At 41.2% G+C, this 22,461-nt stretch overlaps 1 protein-coding gene across 2 annotated transcripts in view; it reads left to right on the top strand.

The window, feature by feature from the left end:
* Window positions 1-321: 321 nt before the first annotated feature.
* Marf1 (meiosis regulator and mRNA stability factor 1) overlaps window positions 322-22,461 on the top strand; it is a 50,005-nt gene continuing 27,865 nt past the window's right edge. The window contains exons 1-13 of one of the 2 annotated variants that reach the window (XM_055597732.1): window positions 322-403; window positions 5,119-5,320; window positions 6,617-7,291; window positions 8,028-8,202; window positions 9,633-9,859; window positions 11,118-11,235; window positions 11,902-12,074; window positions 14,747-15,172; window positions 15,363-15,517; window positions 15,605-15,757; window positions 16,880-17,069; window positions 18,244-18,422; window positions 19,500-19,580. In XM_055597732.1, coding sequence (XP_055453707.1) covers window positions 5,180-5,320; window positions 6,617-7,291; window positions 8,028-8,202; window positions 9,633-9,859; window positions 11,118-11,235; window positions 11,902-12,074; window positions 14,747-15,172; window positions 15,363-15,517; window positions 15,605-15,757; window positions 16,880-17,069; window positions 18,244-18,422; window positions 19,500-19,580 — 2,693 coding nt within the window. In that variant the 5' untranslated portion in view covers window positions 322-403; window positions 5,119-5,179. The remainder of the gene's footprint in view (window positions 404-5,118; window positions 5,321-6,616; window positions 7,292-8,027; window positions 8,203-9,632; window positions 9,860-11,117; window positions 11,236-11,901; window positions 12,075-14,746; window positions 15,173-15,362; window positions 15,518-15,604; window positions 15,758-16,879; window positions 17,070-18,243; window positions 18,423-19,499; window positions 19,581-22,461) is intronic. The other variant, XM_055597733.1, reaches the window with a different exon arrangement.

Below are 22,461 nucleotides of genomic sequence, written 5' to 3' on the forward strand. Positions count from 1 at the left end.
CGGAGCGGAAGAAAAGACTGGTCCAGATGCGGGAAGGGGTTGCAGCAGAAAGAGGATGGGAGGAGCGGGGGTATGGGCGGGGCTAGTGTAGGAAGATACAGGGCGGAGCAAGGACCGGGTGGAAATAGGCGGAGGGAAAGGGAGAGACTATAGGGGAGGAGCAGAGAAAGAGTGTAGTAATATGGAGGAAGAGCTGAGGCGGGGAGTAATTGAGAGAGGGGCGGGACTAGTAGTATCGGTTTTGCGACAGAGGAGGGGCAGCGCGGAAGCGGAAGCGGAAGTGGAGGGTGCGCTTGGCGGCGGCGGCGGGAGCTGCGGAGTCGGGAATCAAAATAAAGGGCCTGGGGGGCGGGGGGAAGGCGGCGGGGTCGGAATGTGAGCGGAGAAGGAGCTGGCGGCTGAGGTGAGTCCTCTGTCAGTGCCGGGACTCCACGGGCTCTCCGGGCGCTGTTGGGCAGCAGCGGAGCTGGCTCGGGAACGGCGCCTTCTTCCTCAGACTGATGCGTCTGGGGTCGGAGGACCAAGACTGGGACCAGCTGAAGGGGCCGCGTGAAAAAGTCCGTCTCCCTTGTCCGCCCGGTCTCTTCCGGAGAGTGTAGCTCCCCTCTAGCGCCTGCCTCCTTGCCTGCTCCTGGGCCCTTCAGGTGTCAGTAGCAACCTTTGCAGGGTGTACAAAGTTGGAAAGTTGAAAGAAGGGGCAGTGGTGGGGCTGCGTCCCTTAAGCTTTTTTGTTTTGTTGTTTTGCAGTCCTCCTGAGCGGACGGTCTCTCTTAGCAGCTTCTTTGGATGCAGCTTCAGTTTCAGCTACTCCCTCCATTAATTCTAGCATGAACATGGTAGTACACTTTTTAGAGTTTGCGAAGCACCTTTCTGGGGTAACCAAGAACTTTCTAGCTGTACTAGTATCTTTTGGATTCCCCAGGATCTTCCTGTTTTGCATATAAGGAAATGGTCAGCTAAATGGCCTTCTTTACATTTAATGAGTCTGTCCGGCCGTCATTTATTGGCATTTGTGAGGCACAGCCGAGTTGCTGGGTTCAGGGGATACCGTAGTGAATAAGAAAATACAGTCAATGTTGTCATGGAATTTATATTCAAATGGTGGAGTGAAATAATAAAGCATCAAATAGTTATTTTAGGTAAAAGGTAGGAAACAAACAGATACATAGAACTGGTAAAATAACACAGTATGGGAGTTTGTGGCAGGGAGAGGCCATTAGAGAAAAAATTCATCATCAGGTGTCTCGTCACCAAACTACAAATAAGGGGGTTGTGATGATTATCAGACTCACAGGAAGTGGGCCTTATGTTTAGAAAGATGATTTGCCCACAGCTGCACAGATAGAAAGGTGGCCGTGAGGACCAACATGCAGGCAGTACAGTGTCACAGGCTGCATTCTCAGCCAGTGTCTAAGTTGCTCAAAGACAGACAGAGTGACAAAAGGAAAGACTCTCACATCAGAGCTTCCTCTGCTGGTTCAGTTGCTTAAATGGAATTCCTAGGAATGAATATTCGGGAAAATTTTAGGCCACAGGCCACACTAATGTTTTTCCTTTTATTTATTTGTGCTGAATAATCTATATATGACCATCTGTCTATATATCTATTTTATCTAGAGACAAAGTCTCACTGGCGTGATCATGGCTGCCTGGAACTTGCTGTGTAGCCCAGTCTGCCCTTAAACTTGCAGATATCTTTCTGCTTTTCTTTCCTGTGCCACCGCTCGTGGCTCTTTGACTGAGCAATATTGAAGGCAGTTTGGTGTAGAAAGAGTAGGGTTATCCTTTTGACCTCAACCTAGGTATGAAACTATTATGTTAGACATGTTAGTTCATTTTTAGGATTTTGCTTTGAAAAAGTCTGAGCATGCTGAAATTATGAACACTCAGTCACATCACAAATTCTTATGAATGAGTGGAGCATGTTTGCCGATATACAACCTGGATTTTTGGGGTGGCGGGTTGCCTTTGTTTTGTTGAGACAGGTTTTTCTGTGTAGTCTTGGCCGTCCTGCAACTCTCTCTGAAGGTCAGGCTGGCCTTAGCTTACAGAGATCCACCTGCTTCTGACTCCCCAGTACTGCAATTATAAATGCATGCACCACCACTAGGCTCAACCTGGATTTAATAATAAAAACAGGTATCGTAATTCAAACAGTGATGGTAGTTAACTTTGTCTCCAAATTATTTTCAGGTGTGTACTAAGTTAATTCTCTGCTAATTCCTTCATTCAACAAATAATTACTTTGTGATTACCACAGAATAGACCTTGGATTGAATACAGGAAACAGTGATGAAAATGGGCAGTGCATACATTTTCTAATTCATTTTTTTTATAATGTTGTATACAGACAAAGAAACAAACTTCTTTTTCTTCCTTCTTTCCCTCCCTACTTTGCTTTCTTCCCTCTCTGCCTCTCTCTCTGGGATTTAACCTAGAACCTTCCGGATACTAAGCTCCATACATCCCCAGCCTACAAACAAAAACTTAAAATTTATAGTTTCAGCACACTGGACAAATAGTAAATATATTGGGTTTTACAACTGGATCATGTGGCAAAGACTCAAGTTTCAACTACAGTACAACTCAGCAGTAGATAATATTTAAATGAAGGAGTGTAGCTTTGTCCTAATGAAACTTTATGGATACTAAAGTTTGAATTTCATGTTTAAGAAACTTTCTTCAGAATTAAAAAATAATCATTAATACAGTCTTAGTTCACAGGCCATTTAAATACAAGTGTGTCGTGGCTTATACCTGTAATCTCAGCATTTGGAAGGTTGAAGCAAGTTTGAAGCCAGCCTTCAGGAGTACAGAATCAGATTCCAGAAACTAGGTAGACATAAACAAACACACAGGTATATAGGCAGCAGGCTGTCTTTGGCTGGCACATCATAGTCCTTTATGTGATCAGTGCATCCAGACTTGAAGTACATTATGAACCATTCTCCTTAACCTTGTCATGGAAATATAAAATCTCTTAGAAGCATCTTTTCAGAGATACAGCTGAAAGAAATTAACTTCTGCATGCACAGATGAAATCTCTGATAAAAGAATCACTGAAAATGGCCAGTGTTGGGCTGTTGTGGTGAGGACTTAAAAATAAGGTTTAGTTGTTCTCACCATTATTAGCTTTCTCTTTGCCCAAAGAGTGTGCATTGACTTTTAGTGTATTAAGACTCGTAAGAATGTGCTGGGGTTGTGACTTTAATTCCTGAATGTTTGGTGATCTAGTCTATTACATTGCATTTTCATTGTAAACAAACTAAGAAATCGGTTGGATGGTTTCTCTGGTAGAATAGAATTCAAAGTCCTCAGAGGTCATTTAATTTGGCCCTTCTGTGCTCATATCAGGCATGGAAAGGTTGATATTGTGGTTGTTCTTTTACTAAGATTAGATGTGCTCTGCTGGTAACTTCTTTGTTGTCCTAAGCAGAATTTATAGAAAGAAAATCTGAAACTTAAGAAAAATTATAGGCTGGTTGTGGTGGCCCAGCCTTTAATCCCAGCACTAGGGATGCAGAGGCATCCTGAACTACATAGAAGCCAGCCTAAACTACATAGTGAGTATCAGGACAGCCAATACTACACAGAGAAACCCTGTCTCGAAAAAAGAAAAACCATAGGAAAAGTCTGCTTAGTGCCCAGAGGCTTATTTCAGCTAAGTGAAAAGGAAATTTCTTACCTAGAAATGTGCAGTGTCCATGATTTGCCTCTGTCCTTCAAGTATGGCTGTGTTTTAAAAGTAAATAAAACTCATCTATAGTCCATTCTCATTTGAAAAGTTCTAGTGGCTGGGGAGGTGACTCAGTAGGTAAAGTGCTTAATTGTATAAGCATGAGCAACTTGAGTTCATTCCCTAGCACCTATATAAAAGCAGGGTATGGTGGTAACATGTATTTGTAATCCCAGTGCTGGGGCAATAGAGACAGGTAGATTCCAAGGGTTCACACCAGCCAGACTAGCCCAAATTGGTGAGCTCCGGGCTTACTGAGAAACCTTGTCTTTAAAAAAAAAAAAAAAGAAGATGAAAGGCAGTAGATTGAGGAAGAAATCCAAGGCCGATCTCTGCTCTATACACATGAAAGAGCACCCCCTTGACCGCCCATTTGCACACACACAGAAAAGAACTCTTGAGCTATGAAGAATGGCAGATCATAAATGGTATGTGGTATTTGTACATGTTCATGTGGGGGGTGCACATGTGCATGTAGGTGCACATACGTACACCTGTGTAGAGGACAGAGTTTATTGTTGGCTATCTTCATCTGTACTTTTTATTTAGTTTTTTTTTTTTTTTAATTACAGGTTTTGGGCTGGGGAGATGGCTCAGAGGTTAAGAGCACTGCTCATCCAGAGGTCCTGAGTTTAATTCCTGGCAACCACATGGTGGCTCACAATCATCTATAGTGGGATCTGATGCCCTTTTCTGGCATGCAGGTGTACATTCAGATAAAGAATAAGTAAATAAATAAATCTAAAAATAAAAAAATTACAGGTTTATACACAGATGTAGGAGTATCACTCTGACTTCCCATTTGCACACACACAGAAAAGAACTCTGAGCTACGAAGAATGGCAGATCATAAATGTTGTGTGTGGTATATGTACATGTTCATGTGGGTGTGTGCACATGTGCATGCATGCAGGTGCACATGCACATACATACACCTATGTAGAGGCCAGAGTTTGTTGTTAGTTATCTTCCTTATTATTCTCTACTTCATTTAATTTTGTAAAAATTTACATTTATTTGTTTTGTGTGTGTGTGTTATATGTACGCATACCATGGCAAGAGTGTGAAGGTAGAGGACAACTTGTGAGAGTCAGTTCTCTCCAATATGATGATCCTAGGGGTAGAACTAAGGTTGTCAAGCTTGGAGGCAATCACCTTTAACCACTAAACCATGTTGTTGGCCCCTCCCCATCTTAGTTTTGGACTCAGTCTCTTTACCAAATTTTAGAAGCCTTTAGTGAGCTGTGATGTCCTTGCTGTCTTTGTTCTTTAGGGTCTGACTCCTTGAGAGCCATTGTGTCATGAGCAAAGCCGCAGTCTCATATTTTACCATTATATAATGGGTACTTGTGCAAAGAAGTAACATTGACTCTTTTTAACAGGGTGGAAGAATGAGAGAAAAGAAAGATGAAAGAATGTTGAACCACATTGTCTGGCTATGTGATGGAAGGGAACAGAACTGAGAACCCTCCTAACAGAACACTTGGATGGTTTCACCAAGATAACGATGCTAAGCCGTGGCTTTGGAAATTCTCTGGTTGCTTTTCTCGTCCTGAGCAGACATTGCCTCTTAGTTCCCAAACGGTAACTATGTGCACACTGAATAGATGACGGGCACAGGTGGTCTGGGACAGTGTCTTCCCTGCCCATGTCACCCCCTGTATGTTTTTATGGTCTCTCACTCATTGGGCACACACTTGCTCAACTCTGTATTCCACTCTGGTTAACAGAGGTTTTAAGTGTTTAAAATTGGGGAGAATTTGTTTCCTTAATTAAAGCCTTAAAGTTTAAAGCTTACAAAGTAAAATCAATGAAAAGTATAAAATAAATTGTATTTAACTATACTGTCTTTTTTGAAAAATTTACTTATGTATACAGTGTCTTGCATGTACACCTGTGGGCCAGAAGAAGGCACTAGATCTGGTTGCTGGGAATTCAACTCAGGACCTTTAGAAGAATAGCCAGTCCTCTTAACCTCTGAGCCATCTCTCCAGCCCTTACCTATACTTTCTTAAGTAGCTTTGGAGATAAATTTTTCTTTTATAGTCTAGACTGGCTTTGATTTTGTGATCCTTCTGCCTTGGCCTCCCAAGTGCAGGATTACGGACAGGTGTGACCACTGTCTATTGCCCACCCTCTTAGTTTTAAGTCTTGTAGTTTAGAAAGATGAACAATACCTTTTTGCTCAGAATTTCTTGTGAATATTTAAGTATATTACTTCTTTCCTGTTTGGTGGTACTGAGTTTGAACTGAGAATGGGTAGTTCTAATCACTGTATCTTTGTATTGACCGTAGTATAAAAGGTGCATTAAAGCTTCAGTGTTTCCTCAGTGCTGTCAGCCGCACATCTGGGCTACTTTGGACAGATGGCTTGTTTCATTCATAGTGTTTGGAATATCACTCTTCTCTTTTAAGGAAAACCCTTCTAAAACCCTGTACTCACCACCTACAGAAATAAATGAAAGGAAGTCATTTGCTTATAAACCACCTTCCTTAATGCTGCCTGTGAAATCATGGTTTGCATACTTAAGTTCTCTTTAGACAGTGCTTTGAAGCAAGAGGAAATTATGTATAGTCCCTGGGATCTGCAGGGTTAATCTGGCTTCCTAAGACTGTACAGAGAGCGTTCTGCCTGACTGTCTTAAGGTTCTGAAAAGCATAGCATTAATTTTAGTTGTATGTTTCTTAGTTGCCTTCCTGCAGACTTCTCTGAGGATTATCCCGGTCTTAGCTAGATGCTGTTGTATTTGGTCAGTTATGATTAAGTGGTGTAAAGAGAGTTGAATATTGTTCTTTCCATTTTTTAATGCAGTATTATATGAAAGAACAAAATACAGTGGCCTCCAAAAACTGACTTGTGTTCTGATCTTGTCTCCTCAGAAAGAGTACATGGAGAACAAGAAAGCTGCTGTGGAATTAAAGGATATACCATCTCCCCTTCATGTTGGCTCTAAACTTTTCCCAGCAGTCCCACTTCCTGATATTCATTCTCTTCAACAACCTAAAGTACAGCCCAAAGTAAGCTGCTGTGCTCATTGCCCTAATGAATCCTCCACTTCGCCCATGCGTTTCGGTGGTGGCGGTGGCAGTAGTGGAGGTTCTGGGAGCTTGATTCACACGGGCTCACTCTTAGACTCATCAAGCACCGGGACAGTCACATGTCAAGTAGGGTCAGGGTTTGCTTTCCAGTCCGTGTCTTCACTGCAGAATGCCTCCACTAGGAACAACTTGGTGGGCCTTGCACGTGACCTCCCCAGCATGTGTGTAGAGAGTAACCTACCTTCCTGCAAGCACCTGCCGTGTTGTGGGAAGCTTCATTTCCAGTCGTGTCACAGTAATGTGCACAAGCTGCATCAGTTCCCGACTCTCCAGGGCTGCTCCTCTGCTGGCTATTTCCCCTGTTCTGATTTCCCAAGTGGGGCTCCTGGGCATTTGGAAGAGCGCCTTTCCCAGGCAGAGCTTACACCTCACTTGTGCACCAACTCTCTTCACCTAAATGTGGCACCTCCGGTTTGTTTAAAGGGCTCACTTTACTGTGAAGACTGTCTAAACAAGGTCTGTATCTTATTCTTTATCTTGGGGCAGATGAGGTTTGGTTCTGTTTAGAAATGGCTCTATCATGGTATTTCTTTACTGGGCATGGGGTTGAAGATTCTTCATAATGTAGAATGTAGAATTCTTCATAATGTTCCCATCAGCATAGCTGTTTCTGGTGCTAAAAGATGCAAAGGGTAAAATGGGAGATCATCCAGAAAAGTGCATTGTAGTTAACATGCTTAGCTTGTGCTTTTAAAGCCTCTGGTCACAAGAAAGCCATGTCCTACAGGGCAGCTTGCTTAGTTTGCAGAGTCTGATATGTTTTACCTTCTCTAGGATGCAGTTAGTCAAGTTCTTATAACACATGGGACCTTTCATGGCAGCAAAATAACTATACATTGTCTTTTTGTAATAGGACAAACTTGGCCCCAGGCACACTAGTGTTGTTCAGAGGAAGGCTTTTCTGCCATTTATGGAAGGTGCATTTAAGAGTTCCTTCATTGTAGATGCATGTCCCAGGGTGGAAAACACTGAGCATTTGAGCAGGTGCCTGATCATTTCGAGTTCTTCTTGAGATGAGACTGTGCACTGGTAGATGATCATTCTGATAATGATTATTTGAACATGTACTTTATCATAGGTCAGCAGGTAGGAAGGTAAAATGCTTAGAATGGTGTTTACAGTTGTATATGAATCTAGGTTCTGTATTGATGTATCTAAAACTTCTTCCTTTAAAAAAAAAATGTTAAAACAGCCAGCAAGAAATAGTATAATTGATGCTGCTAAAATTTGGCCAAATATACCACCTCCAAGTACTCAGCCTGCACCTCGAGCTGTCCCTCTATGTAATGGCTGTGGAACAAAAGGGATGGAGAAGGAGACCTCATTGTTGTTGGCAACCAGTCTAGGCAAAGCTGCTTCGAAATTTGGTAAATAATAATGTAGCATTAAAAAGTGCACTTAAGTTGTCTCCTTTTTTTTTTTTTTTTTAAGATTTATTTATTTTTATTTTATGTTTATGAGTATTTTGTATGCATGAATGTAAGTGTACTATATTTGAGCTTGGTGCTTTTGGATGCCAGAAGAGGGCACTGGATCACCTGGAACTGGGGTTACAAAAGATTGTCAGCCATTATGTGTCTGCTTGGAATTGAACCAGTGTCCCATGTAAGAGTAGCAAGTGTTCTTGACTACTGAAATATCTCTACAGCCTCCATCTGAGTTGTGTTCAGTATCTGACAAAAATATTGTATTTAATTGCCTCTAAAATTTTTTCTGTGATTCTAAGGATCCATTTGTATTTTGAAGTATACGTGAGTCTTTTTCCTCCTTCATTTGGCAAAAATCTTTTTGATTCTAGGCCAAGGTTATATGAGACTAGAATCTGTATAGGAAGATGGGGAGTGTATTAGGTAGCATAAGTGCTGTGGGAGACTTGAACTCACTTAGGTTGCATGTTTGGTTTTGTTTTTGAAACAAGGTCTCTCTATATACCCTGGCTGTTGTTGAACTTATTCTGTAGACCAGGCTGTCCTCAAACTCACAGAGATTGCCCTGCTTATACCTCCAAAGTGTGAGGATCAAAGGCCTGACTTACCACTGCCCAGCTGTAATGTCTTATTATTAAAAGTATTTGAAACCTGAGAGTTCTCAAGCAAAATATTTTCCCTACAAAGTAGTTAACTCTGATTTTTTTTTAAAAGATATATTTATTATGTATACAGTGTTCTGCCTGCATGTATAGCTAAACGCCAGCAGAGGGCGCCAGATCTTCCTATAGATGGTTGTGAGTCACCATGTGGTTACTGGGAGTTTAATTCAGGACCTCTGGAAGAGCAGACTGCTTTTAACCTCTATCTCTCCAGTTGCTGTGATATTTTATTGAAGAAAACATCTCTGAAAGGTTAAACCAGTATTGGAATACTTTAAAGGGAAAAACAGTACCAGTTTCACTTTGGTTGTCTCTTCAATGCTCTTCTCTTCGGTATCTGGTAGGAAGCCAGGCCTGCACTGAGCTGGAAGCAGGTCCAAATCCACTCAGTTTCCATTGGTCATTGAAGAAGCACCATGGGTCAGCAGGCGATGAAGTTACACTGTAACTTAGAGTTGTTATGGGCATGGCACCACTGATTTGTAGGTTTGTTGCTGCTAAAAACTTGGAGTGGTCTCAGTATGTCACTGGAATATTGTGGTTGCTTCTTAGGCTAGCAACTTGGGGCGTTGGTGTCCTTAAACTCAATGGCAAGCAATAACTAACTTGGTATTTCTGTTGTTTAGAATGATGGGTAGTCAACTGTTGTATTTTAGCTTGCTGTTTCATTTGCACTCTGTGTAACTGGAAGTATTAACATTTCTTAAGGGTCACCAGAAGTTGCAGTCACCGGACAGGTGCTGGAGACCCTCCCCCCAATTGGCGTTTTCTGGGATATTGAAAACTGCTCAGTCCCCTCTGGCCGGTCAGCAACGACTGTTGTACAGAGAATACGTGAGAAGTTTTTTAGAGGACACAGAGAAGCAGAGTTTATCTGTGTGTGCGACATCAGTAAAGAAAACAAGGAAGTTATTCAGGAGCTGAATAATTGCCAGGTAAAAGAATTTTCTTTTTTTAAAGATTTGTAATTTCCCGAGGGCCAGAGCTGTGGCTCAGCAGTTAAGAGCACTGACTGTTCTTCCAGAGGACTGGAGTCCAGTTCCCAGAACCCACATGGTAGCTAACAGCCAGCTGTATATAGCTTCAGTTCCAGGCGTCCTATACCCCCTTCTGGCCTCTGCACATGCCAGCATACATGTGGTTCACAGACATAAATGCAGGCAAAACACCCACACATACAAAATTTTTGAAATAATGAAATTTTAAGGAATGTTTTCTTGCTGTGGTTAGCAGAGTAAGTGCATGTGATTACTTGGGGTGTTTTGTCTAAGCCCCCAATTCGGATTGGTTTAGTGATGTTACTGTTTTTATGCTATTTTCAAATGAGAGAAAGCTGCCTGGTGCGCGTGCCTGTACACGTAATTCCAGAACTCAGGGAGGCAGAGGCAGGTGGATCTCTGTGAGAGGCTAGCCTGCTCTACAAAACAAGTCTAGATAGCCAAGGCTACACAGAGTAACCCTGTCTCAAAAAAATGAAACAAAACAACAAATGAGAGAAAGCCACATACATTTCATATTTCTGCATAGAATTATATGTTTATATACAACATACAAATATATATTACATATCCTATGGTACATATACTTAAACAGACTGTTTTGAGATAACTTTAAGCATAATAGTCTTAAAAGGAGTCTGTGTTTTGGGCTGCCTTAGGGATGTTAGTCCTCTTCCATCTGTCATGCAGCCTCAGATCCTGTAGGCTCCAGACAGTGGATTACATAGACAGGTGATAAAATGCAATACTACGGTGTACCTCAACCTTTCCACATGCAGATTGTGGATAAAATGTATTATGGAAAGCTTTGTGATTTGGAATTTGATTTCCTTTTTTTACCTCTTTTCTAAAGCGGGAATAAAAAGTTCAAAAGCAATTAGAAATGAGACTTGGGACAGTAATTTCTCCACTTTTTTATGGAGAACTAGTTTTAAAATGACTGATATCCAGTTGTAACCTTCCCATTCTCAACAATAATAATTGAAGACCTTCTTTCCTTGTATGTTACCTAGTAGGGGCCAGGTAGAACATTTCTGTAATCCCAGCACTCTGGTGGCTGAGGCAGGAGGATCAAGAATTTAAGGCTAGCCTGGGCTACACAATGAAAACTTGTTTAAAAAAATGTGGACCATATTTGTGGCAGTTTCTAACCCTAACGGTTGTTCAATGACTCTTTTGATAAATGATATAACAGGTAACTGTTGCTCACATAAACGCTACTGCAAAGAATGCTGCTGATGACAAACTCCGTCAGAGCCTACGAAGGTTTGCAAATACGCATACTGCTCCAGCTACTGTGGTTCTTGTGTCAAGTAAGTGTCAAAGCATCTGCTGGTTTCAGCCACACTCACTGCTTGGGAATTATCAGAAATGTGCAAGCCAAAGAACTATAGAGGTGAACCTAGGCAGACATGCAATGATGATTGTTGACAACTGTTCAGGGAAACAGCAGAGTCTACAGCCTGCTTTGGTGCTTATCCCTGTAATCCCAGTATGCAGGAGGCTAAGGCAAGACTATCAATGCGTGCAGGACCAGCCTGGGCTACACAGTGAGCACTTGACTGAAAACTTGAAGAAAGAAAAAAAAAAGTCTGAATTTTTAGATGTTCTCCATGAGTTATTTCAGAGCCAGTTTATTCAAGAGAATGGTTTTGTGTGAGGGTGGTATTGGGTGGATAGATGGATAGATATTTTCCCTCCTTCAGTATTATAACTTAAAAACCGCAAGATGAATAATTTTCAGCTTGCATCCCCAACATGTTAATGCCCGCTCCCTGTTAATATTAGAAGGAAGCACTATGTCTTGGGTGTGTTATATGATTGCCTTGTAATGTTAACTCTTCACAAGAAAATGTGTTCCTGATTAAAAAGGGGAAAGTGACTGAGCCTGAGCCAGGCCTGCCTGTCTTCTTGGTCATGTCACTAATTATCCAGGGCTGTCTCTGTTGAATGTTTCTAATACTTGTCTTTTCTTTTAGCTGATGTCAATTTTGCATTGGAACTCAGTGATCTGAGGCACAGGCATGGTTTCTACATCATTTTGGTGCATAAAAACCAGGCCTCTGAAGCTTTGTTACATCATGCTAACGAGCTAATCAGATTTGAAGAGTTCATTTCCGATCTACCCCCCAGGTTACCACTGAAGATCCCTGTGAGTAGGTTTCTGTTACTTTTGTTGTTCTTTAGTGGTAGATTTTGGAGCTGAGAGACTGCCCCTGGTAAGGGATCACCTGGTCCAGGGGTGCTGTTCTTTGTGAGACATTGATCAGTGTTTGAAATAACCTTGGAAACCTCATAGTCTTGAACAGATAAGGATAAATTTTCTTTCAATGATTTCAGACTTGCCTAGAGAACCAACTTGTGCTTTACTTCAGAGATAGGCACTAGCCAAAGACTAGAGACACTTTATATCAAATGGATTAAACAATGTAGGAAGTTACTGTTTTGCTCCCAAGTATTATGGGCAGAGAGCATGGCAAGAGCTCACACACTGCTTTGTCTGCTTTCAGGTAAGTGGAGCAATTGTGAATCTCTTAAGTGATTTTTTTTTTTTTTCTAAGCTGCAACAGGCTGCAGAGACTGCTTTTTGCAGTGTGTTTTTTATCATGCATGGGTGCCTTTGGGTATTGTAGGCCATGTAGGAGAGTGTGAATATATTCCCAGGAGCAGCATTTCTGTTAGAATTAATTTGGGATAAGGCTGATTGCCACAGTGCTGAGCCACATGTGTAGGGAATGCATGTGTAACTCTGAAAGAAATTCTAACAGTGATGGAAAGGACTTCCAGTGTCACTGTCATGCATTAAATGCATTCTTACATATATAATTTAATAACTTTATATTTGTAGTTGTATTTTAGAAATTATTCTGTCCAACCTAGTACTTGTGACTTATACTTGTAATTTCAGCATTTAGAAGCTGAAATTAGAAGCAGGGTATCAAAAGTTTCAGGTCAACCTGGGCTACATAGCTCCTGTCCCACCAGGGCTGCATAGTGAGATCCTGTCTCAAAAACAAGGAGAAAAGATGGCATCCAGTGTCTTTACAGAAGGAAGTAGAAGTTAGGAAAGAAGCAGGTTGACAACCACAGCAGAGCAGAGGCTGGGATCAGGTCTTCTAGCCCACCTGCTAGTCCCAGATGCCAGCAAGCCCAGGGTCTGTCTTAGTCAAAATCATGTGAGGGACACTTAGAGTTGGAGGTTGCAGACTTTGGCCCAAGGAATAGAATCACAGCCTACTGCAGCCTTTTGAACCTCTTTTTTACCTCACCATATTTGCTTTGGGGACCTGTGGCTGGGGCTGCATTACCTGCCTTCTGTGTCTGTTTTGTGCTCTCTAACTATAAATGTCATTAAATCAATCATGGTATTTTGGCAGAGAGCTTGACCATGTAGGAGGCCTAATGGTTAAAATAAAGACCAATTATCCAGAATATTCAGTCATGTGGGATGCTTTCTCATTTACTAGAGTGGTAATGGCACAGTTTTTCTTTACTGTTCTTCAGCTCTTTAAAGTTGTGTTACCTTTGCCTGGGTTTTGAGTTGCAGGTGTCACAGGAACAGCGAGATTTTGTTGATGATTGCTTGACATACCCGTGTAAGGAAGTTCCCAATACAAAAGTAATGTTGGTGTAAAAACAAAAACAGCATGTAAAGCACAAACAGTCCTATCGTAAAGGGGACCACTGTTTACAGTTTAGCACTGTTCTCCAAATGATTTTTTAAAAAAAGGAAAAAAAAATAAAAAATTTAAAGTCATATTTTTTAAAACTTAATATTATAACACGTGCATTTCCATGTCTACATAAAATATTGGTATGAATCACCCATATTTTTAGCCATTAGAATGCCAAGCAGGGTGGCATGTACCTTTAAGCCTAGCAGTCAGGAGGCAGAGGCAGGCAGACCTGAGTCTGAGGTTAGCCTGGGTCACAGAGCGAGTTCCTGGACAGCCAGGGCTACACAGAGAAACTCTGTCTGTCTTGAAAAACAAAATAAAATATACAAACAAAAAGAAATACTGACTGACAGCATGCCTGTGGCTGGCTATTGATTTGTTTGAGCAGTCTGCCTATCACTGGACACGTTTCTACTTAGTTTTTACCATCTCCAGCTAGCTCATCCAGGATGTCTTTGGATGGTACATTTTCAGCTGTGGTAGCTCTAAGTCAGAAATTACAGGCAAGGTTTTACTTGTCCTCCAAGAAATTGATAATGATTCCCATTCATATCAATGAGAAGTACAAATGTCTATTTAAAATGTTTGCCAGTGTGACAGGTGAAAAGTACTATCTCCTTACTAAACCTTTTTTTTTAATTTTAGCAAATCTCCTTTCCTTTGCTGTTGTCCTTAAATATTTTTTCTACCAATTTTAGCCCTCTCCACAATCACCTTCATTCTCCTAGCATCTTCCCTGTTCTGTTTCTTGATACATACATTCCAGGTTATCTGGAAGGGTTTTAACCACAAAAGTCACAGGCTATTGACTGACATGTACAGTTCATTAGTTTTTAATACTTACTGAGTTGTACCTGCAGTTTGAAATGGTTTCCATGGGCTGTCTGCTAGTCAGTGGTGATCCCTTCTCACTCCAGCCAGCTAGTCACCAGTCACTAGGTTGGTCTCTTCTGGACATTGTATAGAAACGTGATCACTCATTATATCTGTGGAAACATTACACTGAATAGGTTTACCCTTTCCCATCAGAGTTCTGTCCTTACCTCTTCTGTGTGTTGGCTGAAGTGGAGACAGCACTTGTTCTTGTTTTGAAATTGAATGTGTACTTTTGACTGAACCTGATATAACACTTTTCCTGTTCTTGCAGTGCCACACTCTGCTCTATGTTTATAACCTACCAGCAAATAAAGATGGCAAGAGCATCAGCAACAGGCTCAGACGCCTGTCTGATAACTGCGGTGGCAAAGTGTTGAGTATCACAGGCTGCAGTGCAATTCTTCGCTTCATAAACCAAGACAGTGCAGAGCGGGCCCAGAAGCGAATGGAAAATGAAGATGTCTTTGGTAACAGGATCATTGTGTCCTTTACTCCAAAACATAGAGAATTCTTTGAAGCCAAGAGTTCAAATGCAATTGCCGATAAAGCAAGGTCTCCCAAAAAAGTTAAGAACACAAAATTATGCTTCATCAAAGATACAAGTGAACAGTCACCCTGTGCCAAAACTATGCCTGGGAAAGGGTTACAGGCAAATTCTGGATCTGTCACTAAAACCACAAACATTAAAAGTTTACAGGTAATTTTGATATCTCTTGCTTTCTGAAGTTTATGGCAAGTATGGTTTCTTCATGTGTCTTGTGGCTGCTGGCGCCTATTGTGTCCTCTTACTTTGTTTTTTGCTGAGAATCAGTCACTTTACTCTTTGTGTAGAATCTAACTCATCTAACCCACTTAGGTTTAAGGCCACTGTACTTCTGTCTTTAAAGGAGCTGTGCCGAATGGAATCAAAGACTGGCAGCAAAAACAGTGACCACCAGCAAGCGCATGGGAGGATGGCAGCACTGCCTAACAATGGCCCAAGCACTTCAGTGCCCAGTTTGAACACAGGTGTGACGGAGCCACTTTACAGAAGCAGTCAAAAGTATGTCTAGTGTTTCTTTCTTGATAGCTGCTTCTATGAAATTACGCGATACCTATGACATTACTCTCAAATTCTCCCTCCTGTTAGAAAAGAAAACCTCAGTTCCCAGAGTGTTACCAGCTCTCCTGTAGAGAAGAGAGAGGAGACTGTCTTCCAAGTGAGCTACCCATCTGCATTCAGCAAGTTGATCACCTCAAGGCAAGTGAGCCCTCTGCTCACCTCTCAGTCTTGGTCTCCAAGGTAAGTGCAGCTTTCTCCCCAGTGGGATATGCAACAGGAAGGTTGTAGACCACTGGGTTAGTTATTGAGACAGTACAGAGTGAGAAACAGGTCTGCCATCTCTCACTGCCAGACCCTCTCTTCAGATTATCACAGCTGACATTCAGAGGCAATGCTTTCCTCCATTGTTCCTTTCATTTAGAAATCTAGGTAAGTCCATGTCAACAGAGAAGATGTCTTTATGGTCAGGTGTTCTGGTAAATACCTGTATTACCAGAATTTTGGTAGGCTGAGGCAGGAAAATTGCAAGGCTGGATTACAAAGCGAGTTCACGACCAGCCTGTGTAACTTAGCAGGAACTTGAATAAAAACAGCCAACTAGGCAAGCAACATCTTACACTCTGTGTTCAGGAAAGCCGAAATAAAATGTTCATTGGCCACTTACAATATGGCACTTTGTAGGAGGCGGCTGAAAACTCAACTTTGTAAGACTTGGCAGATGGGGATGCCATAAGGCCAGTTTTCACACTGCATTTTCTGTGGAGAGTTGATTAAGAATCACTACAAAGGCCAAGTATAGTATCACACACCTTTGATCCTAGCACTTGGGAGACAATGATCTTAGATTGCTATGAGATTGAGTACAGCCTTGTCTGCATAGTGAATTTCAGAACAGCAAGTGCTACATAATGAGACCCCATCTCAGAAAAATTTTAAAAATTAATAAGTAAATAAATCACTACAGAAAGGAAATGTATAATTTCATGTAACAGTTGACACCAGATCCTGTCTTATATGTTATACTAGACCTTTTAAGTCAGAGGAGGCTAAAATTTACATAATCAATTAGAGGCAAAATTCATAAGACTAAAGTGCTCAGAGTGGACTTCAGTTCAGTAAGGCTTCCTATATTTTTGTCCCTTTTGCTTTAAATATTTCTGTGAATAGCATTTGACATTAAATAATTTTTTATTGAGGTCCACTCATAGTACTTTAGACATTAAGCCTAAATCAGCATAGGTTTAAGGTAAAACACATTGCAAAATCAAATAGGGAAGTCTCTTTTATCAGTAACTTCAGGCAAAGCCAGAATGGCAGAACTTCAGTGCAAAGAACGGTTCATGTCTTGTTTATTTTCTGCAGGAGTATGTCTCCAAACCTTTTAAACAGAGCCTCACCACTTGCTTTCAACATTGCCAATCCTAGCAGTGGTGCTGACTGCCCAGAACCATTTGCAAATGGTGTTGACATCCAGGTCAGCAACGTGGACTACAGGCTGTCCCGGAAGGAGCTGCAGCAGCTCCTCCAGGAAGCCTTTTCCAAGCATGGCCAGGTACCTTCACTCTTGTTATTTGGGTAATTAGTTTGCAATTTTGGGAGTGGGTGGTATTTTCAAGACCGTGTCCTTCTGCCTCAGCCTCCCAAGTGATATGATGAAAGACATGCTCAGCTTCATCCTTTCATTTTTTTAAAGAACATTTATTTTAAAATTAATTATGTGAATCTTTGTGTACACATGTATGTGGATGCTTTTGAAGGCCAGAGCATCTTGTCAGAGCTCTTGGAGCTAAAGTTTCAGGAGGTTTTAAACTACCAAATATGGATGCTTTGACTGAACTCTGGTCTGCTGGAAGAGTAGTGTAGGCTCTTACCTGTTGAGTCATTTCTCCAGCTGTCATACCCGCCCCCACTCTTGTCCTTGCTGGTTTTACCTGTGGTTGAGTTCAATGTCAGAGGGCCTAATTGGACACACATAGCCACAGCCAGGACATGGGTATGACTGGGCAAGTTTGAACTTTTTCCCTTATCTGTGTTAGAAAAAATATAGAATGCATAGCTTTTTTTTTTTGGACATGACCCCCAGAGAAAATGAAGCTAGCCATGATAAGTGCCTGTCACAGATAGAGGGACTTACTATATGCAGAAATAGAAAGTCTATAAAGTAGTGGTTCTCAACCTTCCTAAGGCTGGCCCTTTAATACAGTTCCTCATGTTTGTGGTGACCCCCAACCATAAAATTATTTTGTTGCTACCTCATAACTAATTTTGCTACTGTTATGAATTATAATGTAATTATCTGATATGCAGGATATCTGATGTTATGTTCTTGTAAAAGAGTTGTTTGATGCCCCACTACCACCACTACCAAGGGGGTCACAACCCACAAGTTGAGAAACACTGGTCTAATGTACCCAGCCGAGTGTTTAGTTTGCTAAAAAATACACCTTTTATAGACCTGGTATTTTGCAGAGTTGGAGAAACTTGTTGAGTTTGCCTCTGAGAATGGCATGTGCCAGAGCAAAAAGGCAGACTGACCAGGCTAGGTTCTCTGAAGATCAACTACACTCTACACCTATACTACAATACCACATTCAGAAAAGTTACTTTGTGCATGCCCTGATATCTGCTAGCATTGTTGCTCAACAGTTCACTCTCACTTTTGAAGTTGACAGGCTGTGTCTAGGTAGATTCTGGCAGTGCTCTTATTTTATTTTGTCCTGTTGTAGGTGAAGAGTGTTGAGCTTAGTCCCCATACCGATTATCAGCTCAAGGCCATTGTGCAGATGGGAAACCTGCAAGAAGCAATCTGTGCAGTAAACAGCCTTCACAGGCACAAAATTGGCAGCAAGAAGATCCTGGTCTCACTCTCGACAGGAGCTGCCAACAAGTCACTCTCTTTACTAAGGTAAAAAACAGCATTCAAGCCATTCACTTCAGGACATAACAACTGATCCACAGACAGTTTGGAAAGTAATAAATAGATTTTATCATATTCCCATTCTCCCTGTATGTAATGTGGTTATTGTGAATTGATATGGTTTGAAATCTGACCTCTGGCTCTTGTTTAAATCATTAAGCAAAAGCCAAATACAGCTTGAACTTGGCGGGCCCTTTAGACTGAAGGAGCATACTACATACCTAGAACAGGTTCTAAGACTAACAGACCTCTCCAATAAAGCATATAATCCTGAAAAGTAGAAAGTCCTGCCTCAGAACCTTAGTGTAGTTTCCCTTATGACTGAGTCAGGGTGAGCTCTTGGACTACTCATAGCAAGTCTTCATGCTGCTTTGGCTCAACTGCTGTGGAGAGCTAATGAGCTAAGATTTACTCTTGAGTTTTGAAATATTAAGTACCTTCTCTCTGATTTGGACTTGGCCAGTGTTTAAAGTTGTGGGTGTTTTTGTTGTTTGTAGTTTTTTCTTAGAATAAAAATAATACTTGAGTTTTCCAGTAAGTAAGAGAAATGGAGAAAAGCCCTCTAAATTCTGTTCCAGGCTAATCACCCTTCTAGGTTGGGCTTTTTTGTTTGTTTGTTTGTTTGTTTGTTTGTTTGTTGTATTTTTAGTACCTTTTTTGTAAAGAGTGATGTGTGTGCAGTTACATGTCCAGTCACATGCAGAAATCCCAGTCCCATATATCTAACACATGGAAAGAGATACTTCAAACTCTGAGTTAAAACACCGTGTTTATCTCCTCCATCTTCCATCCTCAGGAAGGTCCACGTCTTTGCTGCACAGATGTGGGACATCCTGTTGCTGAGTCCCAGAGAATGGACTTGATCATTTTTCATGGCTTGTCCTTAAAATCCTTTTGATTTTTTTTTTTTTTTTTTTTTTACCTTTTGTGAAAAGTAAACTCTTAACATATCAGAAATGAGTAAGTTTACTTTGTTTGTATTTTGTGTTTTATGAACCTGTAAAATGTATACTTGGTGTTATATGGAAGTAGTCTGTTCTCTAACTCACGGATTTTGTCCTACAGTGCAGAAACAGTGTCTATTCTTCAGGATGCTCCCGCCTGTTGTTTACCTCTCTTTAAATTTATAGACATCTATGAAAAGAAGTAAGTTTTATTTATTGTTCCATTTATACAGTAGTGATTGGTAACTTTCATGCAAAAAACAAAAACAAAACAAAAAACTATATGTTTATCCTTAAGGACTTCTCACCAGGGAAAGAGAACAAAAAAGAGACAGTGCTGTTTAGACTGGAAGTTTGAATCTAACACTTTTTTTTTAACAACTTTTATTTTTTAGCAAATTTGGACTTAGGTTCCTGCTCAGAGTTTTGTTGCTGTAAAAAGACACCATGACAATGGCATATCTTAAGGAAAAATATTAAATTAGGGCTGGCTTACTGCTGTGGAATTGGCTGTTAGACTCTAGAGGGCTTCTTTATTCCAGCTGGTTCCCAAATAACTGATACAGAGACCTTTTAGAATTATAAAAGCTTTAAGACACCATAACTGGGCAGGCATCAACCTCTAAGCTATTTTGCTATTGCCCAGCTACACAGTCCAAGTTGCTTGCCTTAATTGTCCCTGTCTGGGCTGTTTCTGTTCTGTCAGGCAAGTCCTCATGGTCATGTGCTCATGATCCGTACTGCCCCATGTTGACTTTCTTCTCTCCATCTTCCTCTCACTCTCCCTCCCAGCCTCCTGGTCTCTCTTGAGACTCCAAGCCCAGGAATCTGAGCATCACCTACTTCTTTACTGCCTAGTTACACTTCAGCAACTTTATTAGCCAATCAACTTTAAATTAGGTAAAGCAAAGTTTATACAACAAATACCAGTGTATGTGAGAATACACTCATCTGGGCAGCAGCCAGAACTTGGGAGCCAGTAATTAGAATACATAGCATGAGATCAACCTGCAACAGCTTACAGTTTCAGAGATTTAGTCTGTTGTCATCATGGTGCCAGGCAGGCAGACATGGTGCTGAAGAAGTAGTTGAGAATTCTATATCTAGATCCTTGTGCAGCAGGAAGATAGGGAAACACTGAGCCTGGCTTGAGCTTCTGAAACCTCAAAGCCTACCCCTAGTGACATACTTCTTCCGACAGGCCACACTTACTCCAACAAGGTCATAGTATGGGGACCATTTTCATTCAAACCCTGGCTTCCATAGGCTTGTAGCCATAACGTGATGCAAAATTCATTAAATTCACCTTCAAAAGTCCCCATAGTCTATCACAGTCTCAGCACTTAACAATTTAAAGTCTCTGATACTCATGGCAGTCTCTCTCTTTTTTTTTTTTTAAGATTTATTTATTATTATGTTTACAGTGTTCTGTCTGCATGTGTGCCTGCATGCCAGAAGAGGGTACCAGATCTCATAGATGGTTGTGAGCCACCGTGTGGTTGCTGGGAATTGAACTCAGGACCTTTGGAAGAGCAGCCAGTGCTGTTAACCTCTGACCCATCTCTCTAGCCCTCTTTGCAGTCTCTTATCTGTAATCTCCTAAAAAAAAAAAATCAAAATTAAAAAGTAGATCATACTTAGATCATACTTCTAACATACAATGGCACAGAATATACATTGCCATTCCAAAAAGGAAGAAATAGGGCATAATGAGAAAAGACTGAATCAAAGCAAGAGTAAAATCCAGCTGGGTAAACTCCAAACTCTGCATCTTCATGTCTGATGTCAAAGGACTCTTCAGACCTAACTCCTTTCAGCTTTGTTGACTGTAACACACTTCATTCTCTTGGGCTGGTTCCACTCCCTGTTAGCGGCATTTCTCAGCAAGCGCCCCATGGCTCTATCCAACATTCTAGAGTCTCTAGGACAATCCAGGTGTTACCTTCACAGCTTCACACAGTGGCCTTTCTAGGCCTCCATGCACAAACACTCCAGGCATGGGCCTGGCCTCAGTTGTGTCCCTCAGATTCCATAATCCCTTTCTTCTGTCCTTGACTCTAAAGCTAGCCAAAGCTGGCAAGTTCTGCTGCTTCCTGGGACTGGCACATGGTCCCCTCATTCAATTACATCTTCACAAGCTTTCTGTTTTCAGTGGTTTTCTTTTCTGCCTAAGCTTAGCTGTCCTGGAACTCATTTTGTATACCAGGCTGGCCTTGAACTCAAAAATCAGCCAGCCTCTGCCTTCTGAGTGCTGGGATGTGTGTACTACCATGCTTGGTCCTAAGCTTTTCTTTAAGTCCTTTTCACAGGTAGAAGCTTAGCTGGGTGAAATTTTGCTCTGAGGTCACCATTCCCATTATTCCACTTTGCATCAGGCTTTTCTTTAATTTGTTACACATCCTGGTGCTCTCAAACTGTACATTTTCTATTTTTCCTTTGCTTAGCTTGCTCCTTTTCCTTGTAGAACTGCATAAGTTTGGCCACTAATAACCCAGCAACACAGTCAATGCTAGGTTGTCTGGAAATCTCTGCCAAAGCTGTTAATCCATAACCCTTCAGTTTAGCTTCAGGCAGATTCTTTGGACAAGGGAAGAAAGCAGCCACATTCTTTACCAAAATAAAACAAGATTGGTCTCTAGGCCACATATTAATATTCTCTGAAACCTCTGAGCCAGACCCCCACAGTTCAGATCACTCTCGGTCTTCATGTTCTCACTAGTATGGGCCTTAAGCCCTATTTAAAGCATTCAGCTATTCTCCTAATCCAAAATGAGTCCATATTACCAAGAAACATGATTAGGCCTATCACAGCAGTACTCTAGCCTCTGGTACCAACTTCTGTCTTAGTTAGGGTTTCTATTGCTATAAAGAGACACTGTAACCATGGCAACTTTTTGAGTTTTTTCGAAACAGGGTTTCTCTGTGTATAGCCCTGGTGTTGCCTTGACCTCACAGAGATCCACCTACCTCTGCCTCCCAAGTGCTAGAATTAAAGATATGTGCTACCATGCCTGGCTTCATGGTAACTTTTTTTTTTTTTTAATATTTCTGTGTTGTTGTTTTTTTCTTTTAAGATTTCTTTA

This window comes from Psammomys obesus, unplaced genomic scaffold (genome assembly GCF_907164565.1).
Source record: "Psammomys obesus unplaced genomic scaffold, mPsaObe1.curated_primary_1811, whole genome shotgun sequence".
In the NCBI taxonomy this organism is placed as follows: Eukaryota; Metazoa; Chordata; class Mammalia; order Rodentia; family Muridae; genus Psammomys; species Psammomys obesus.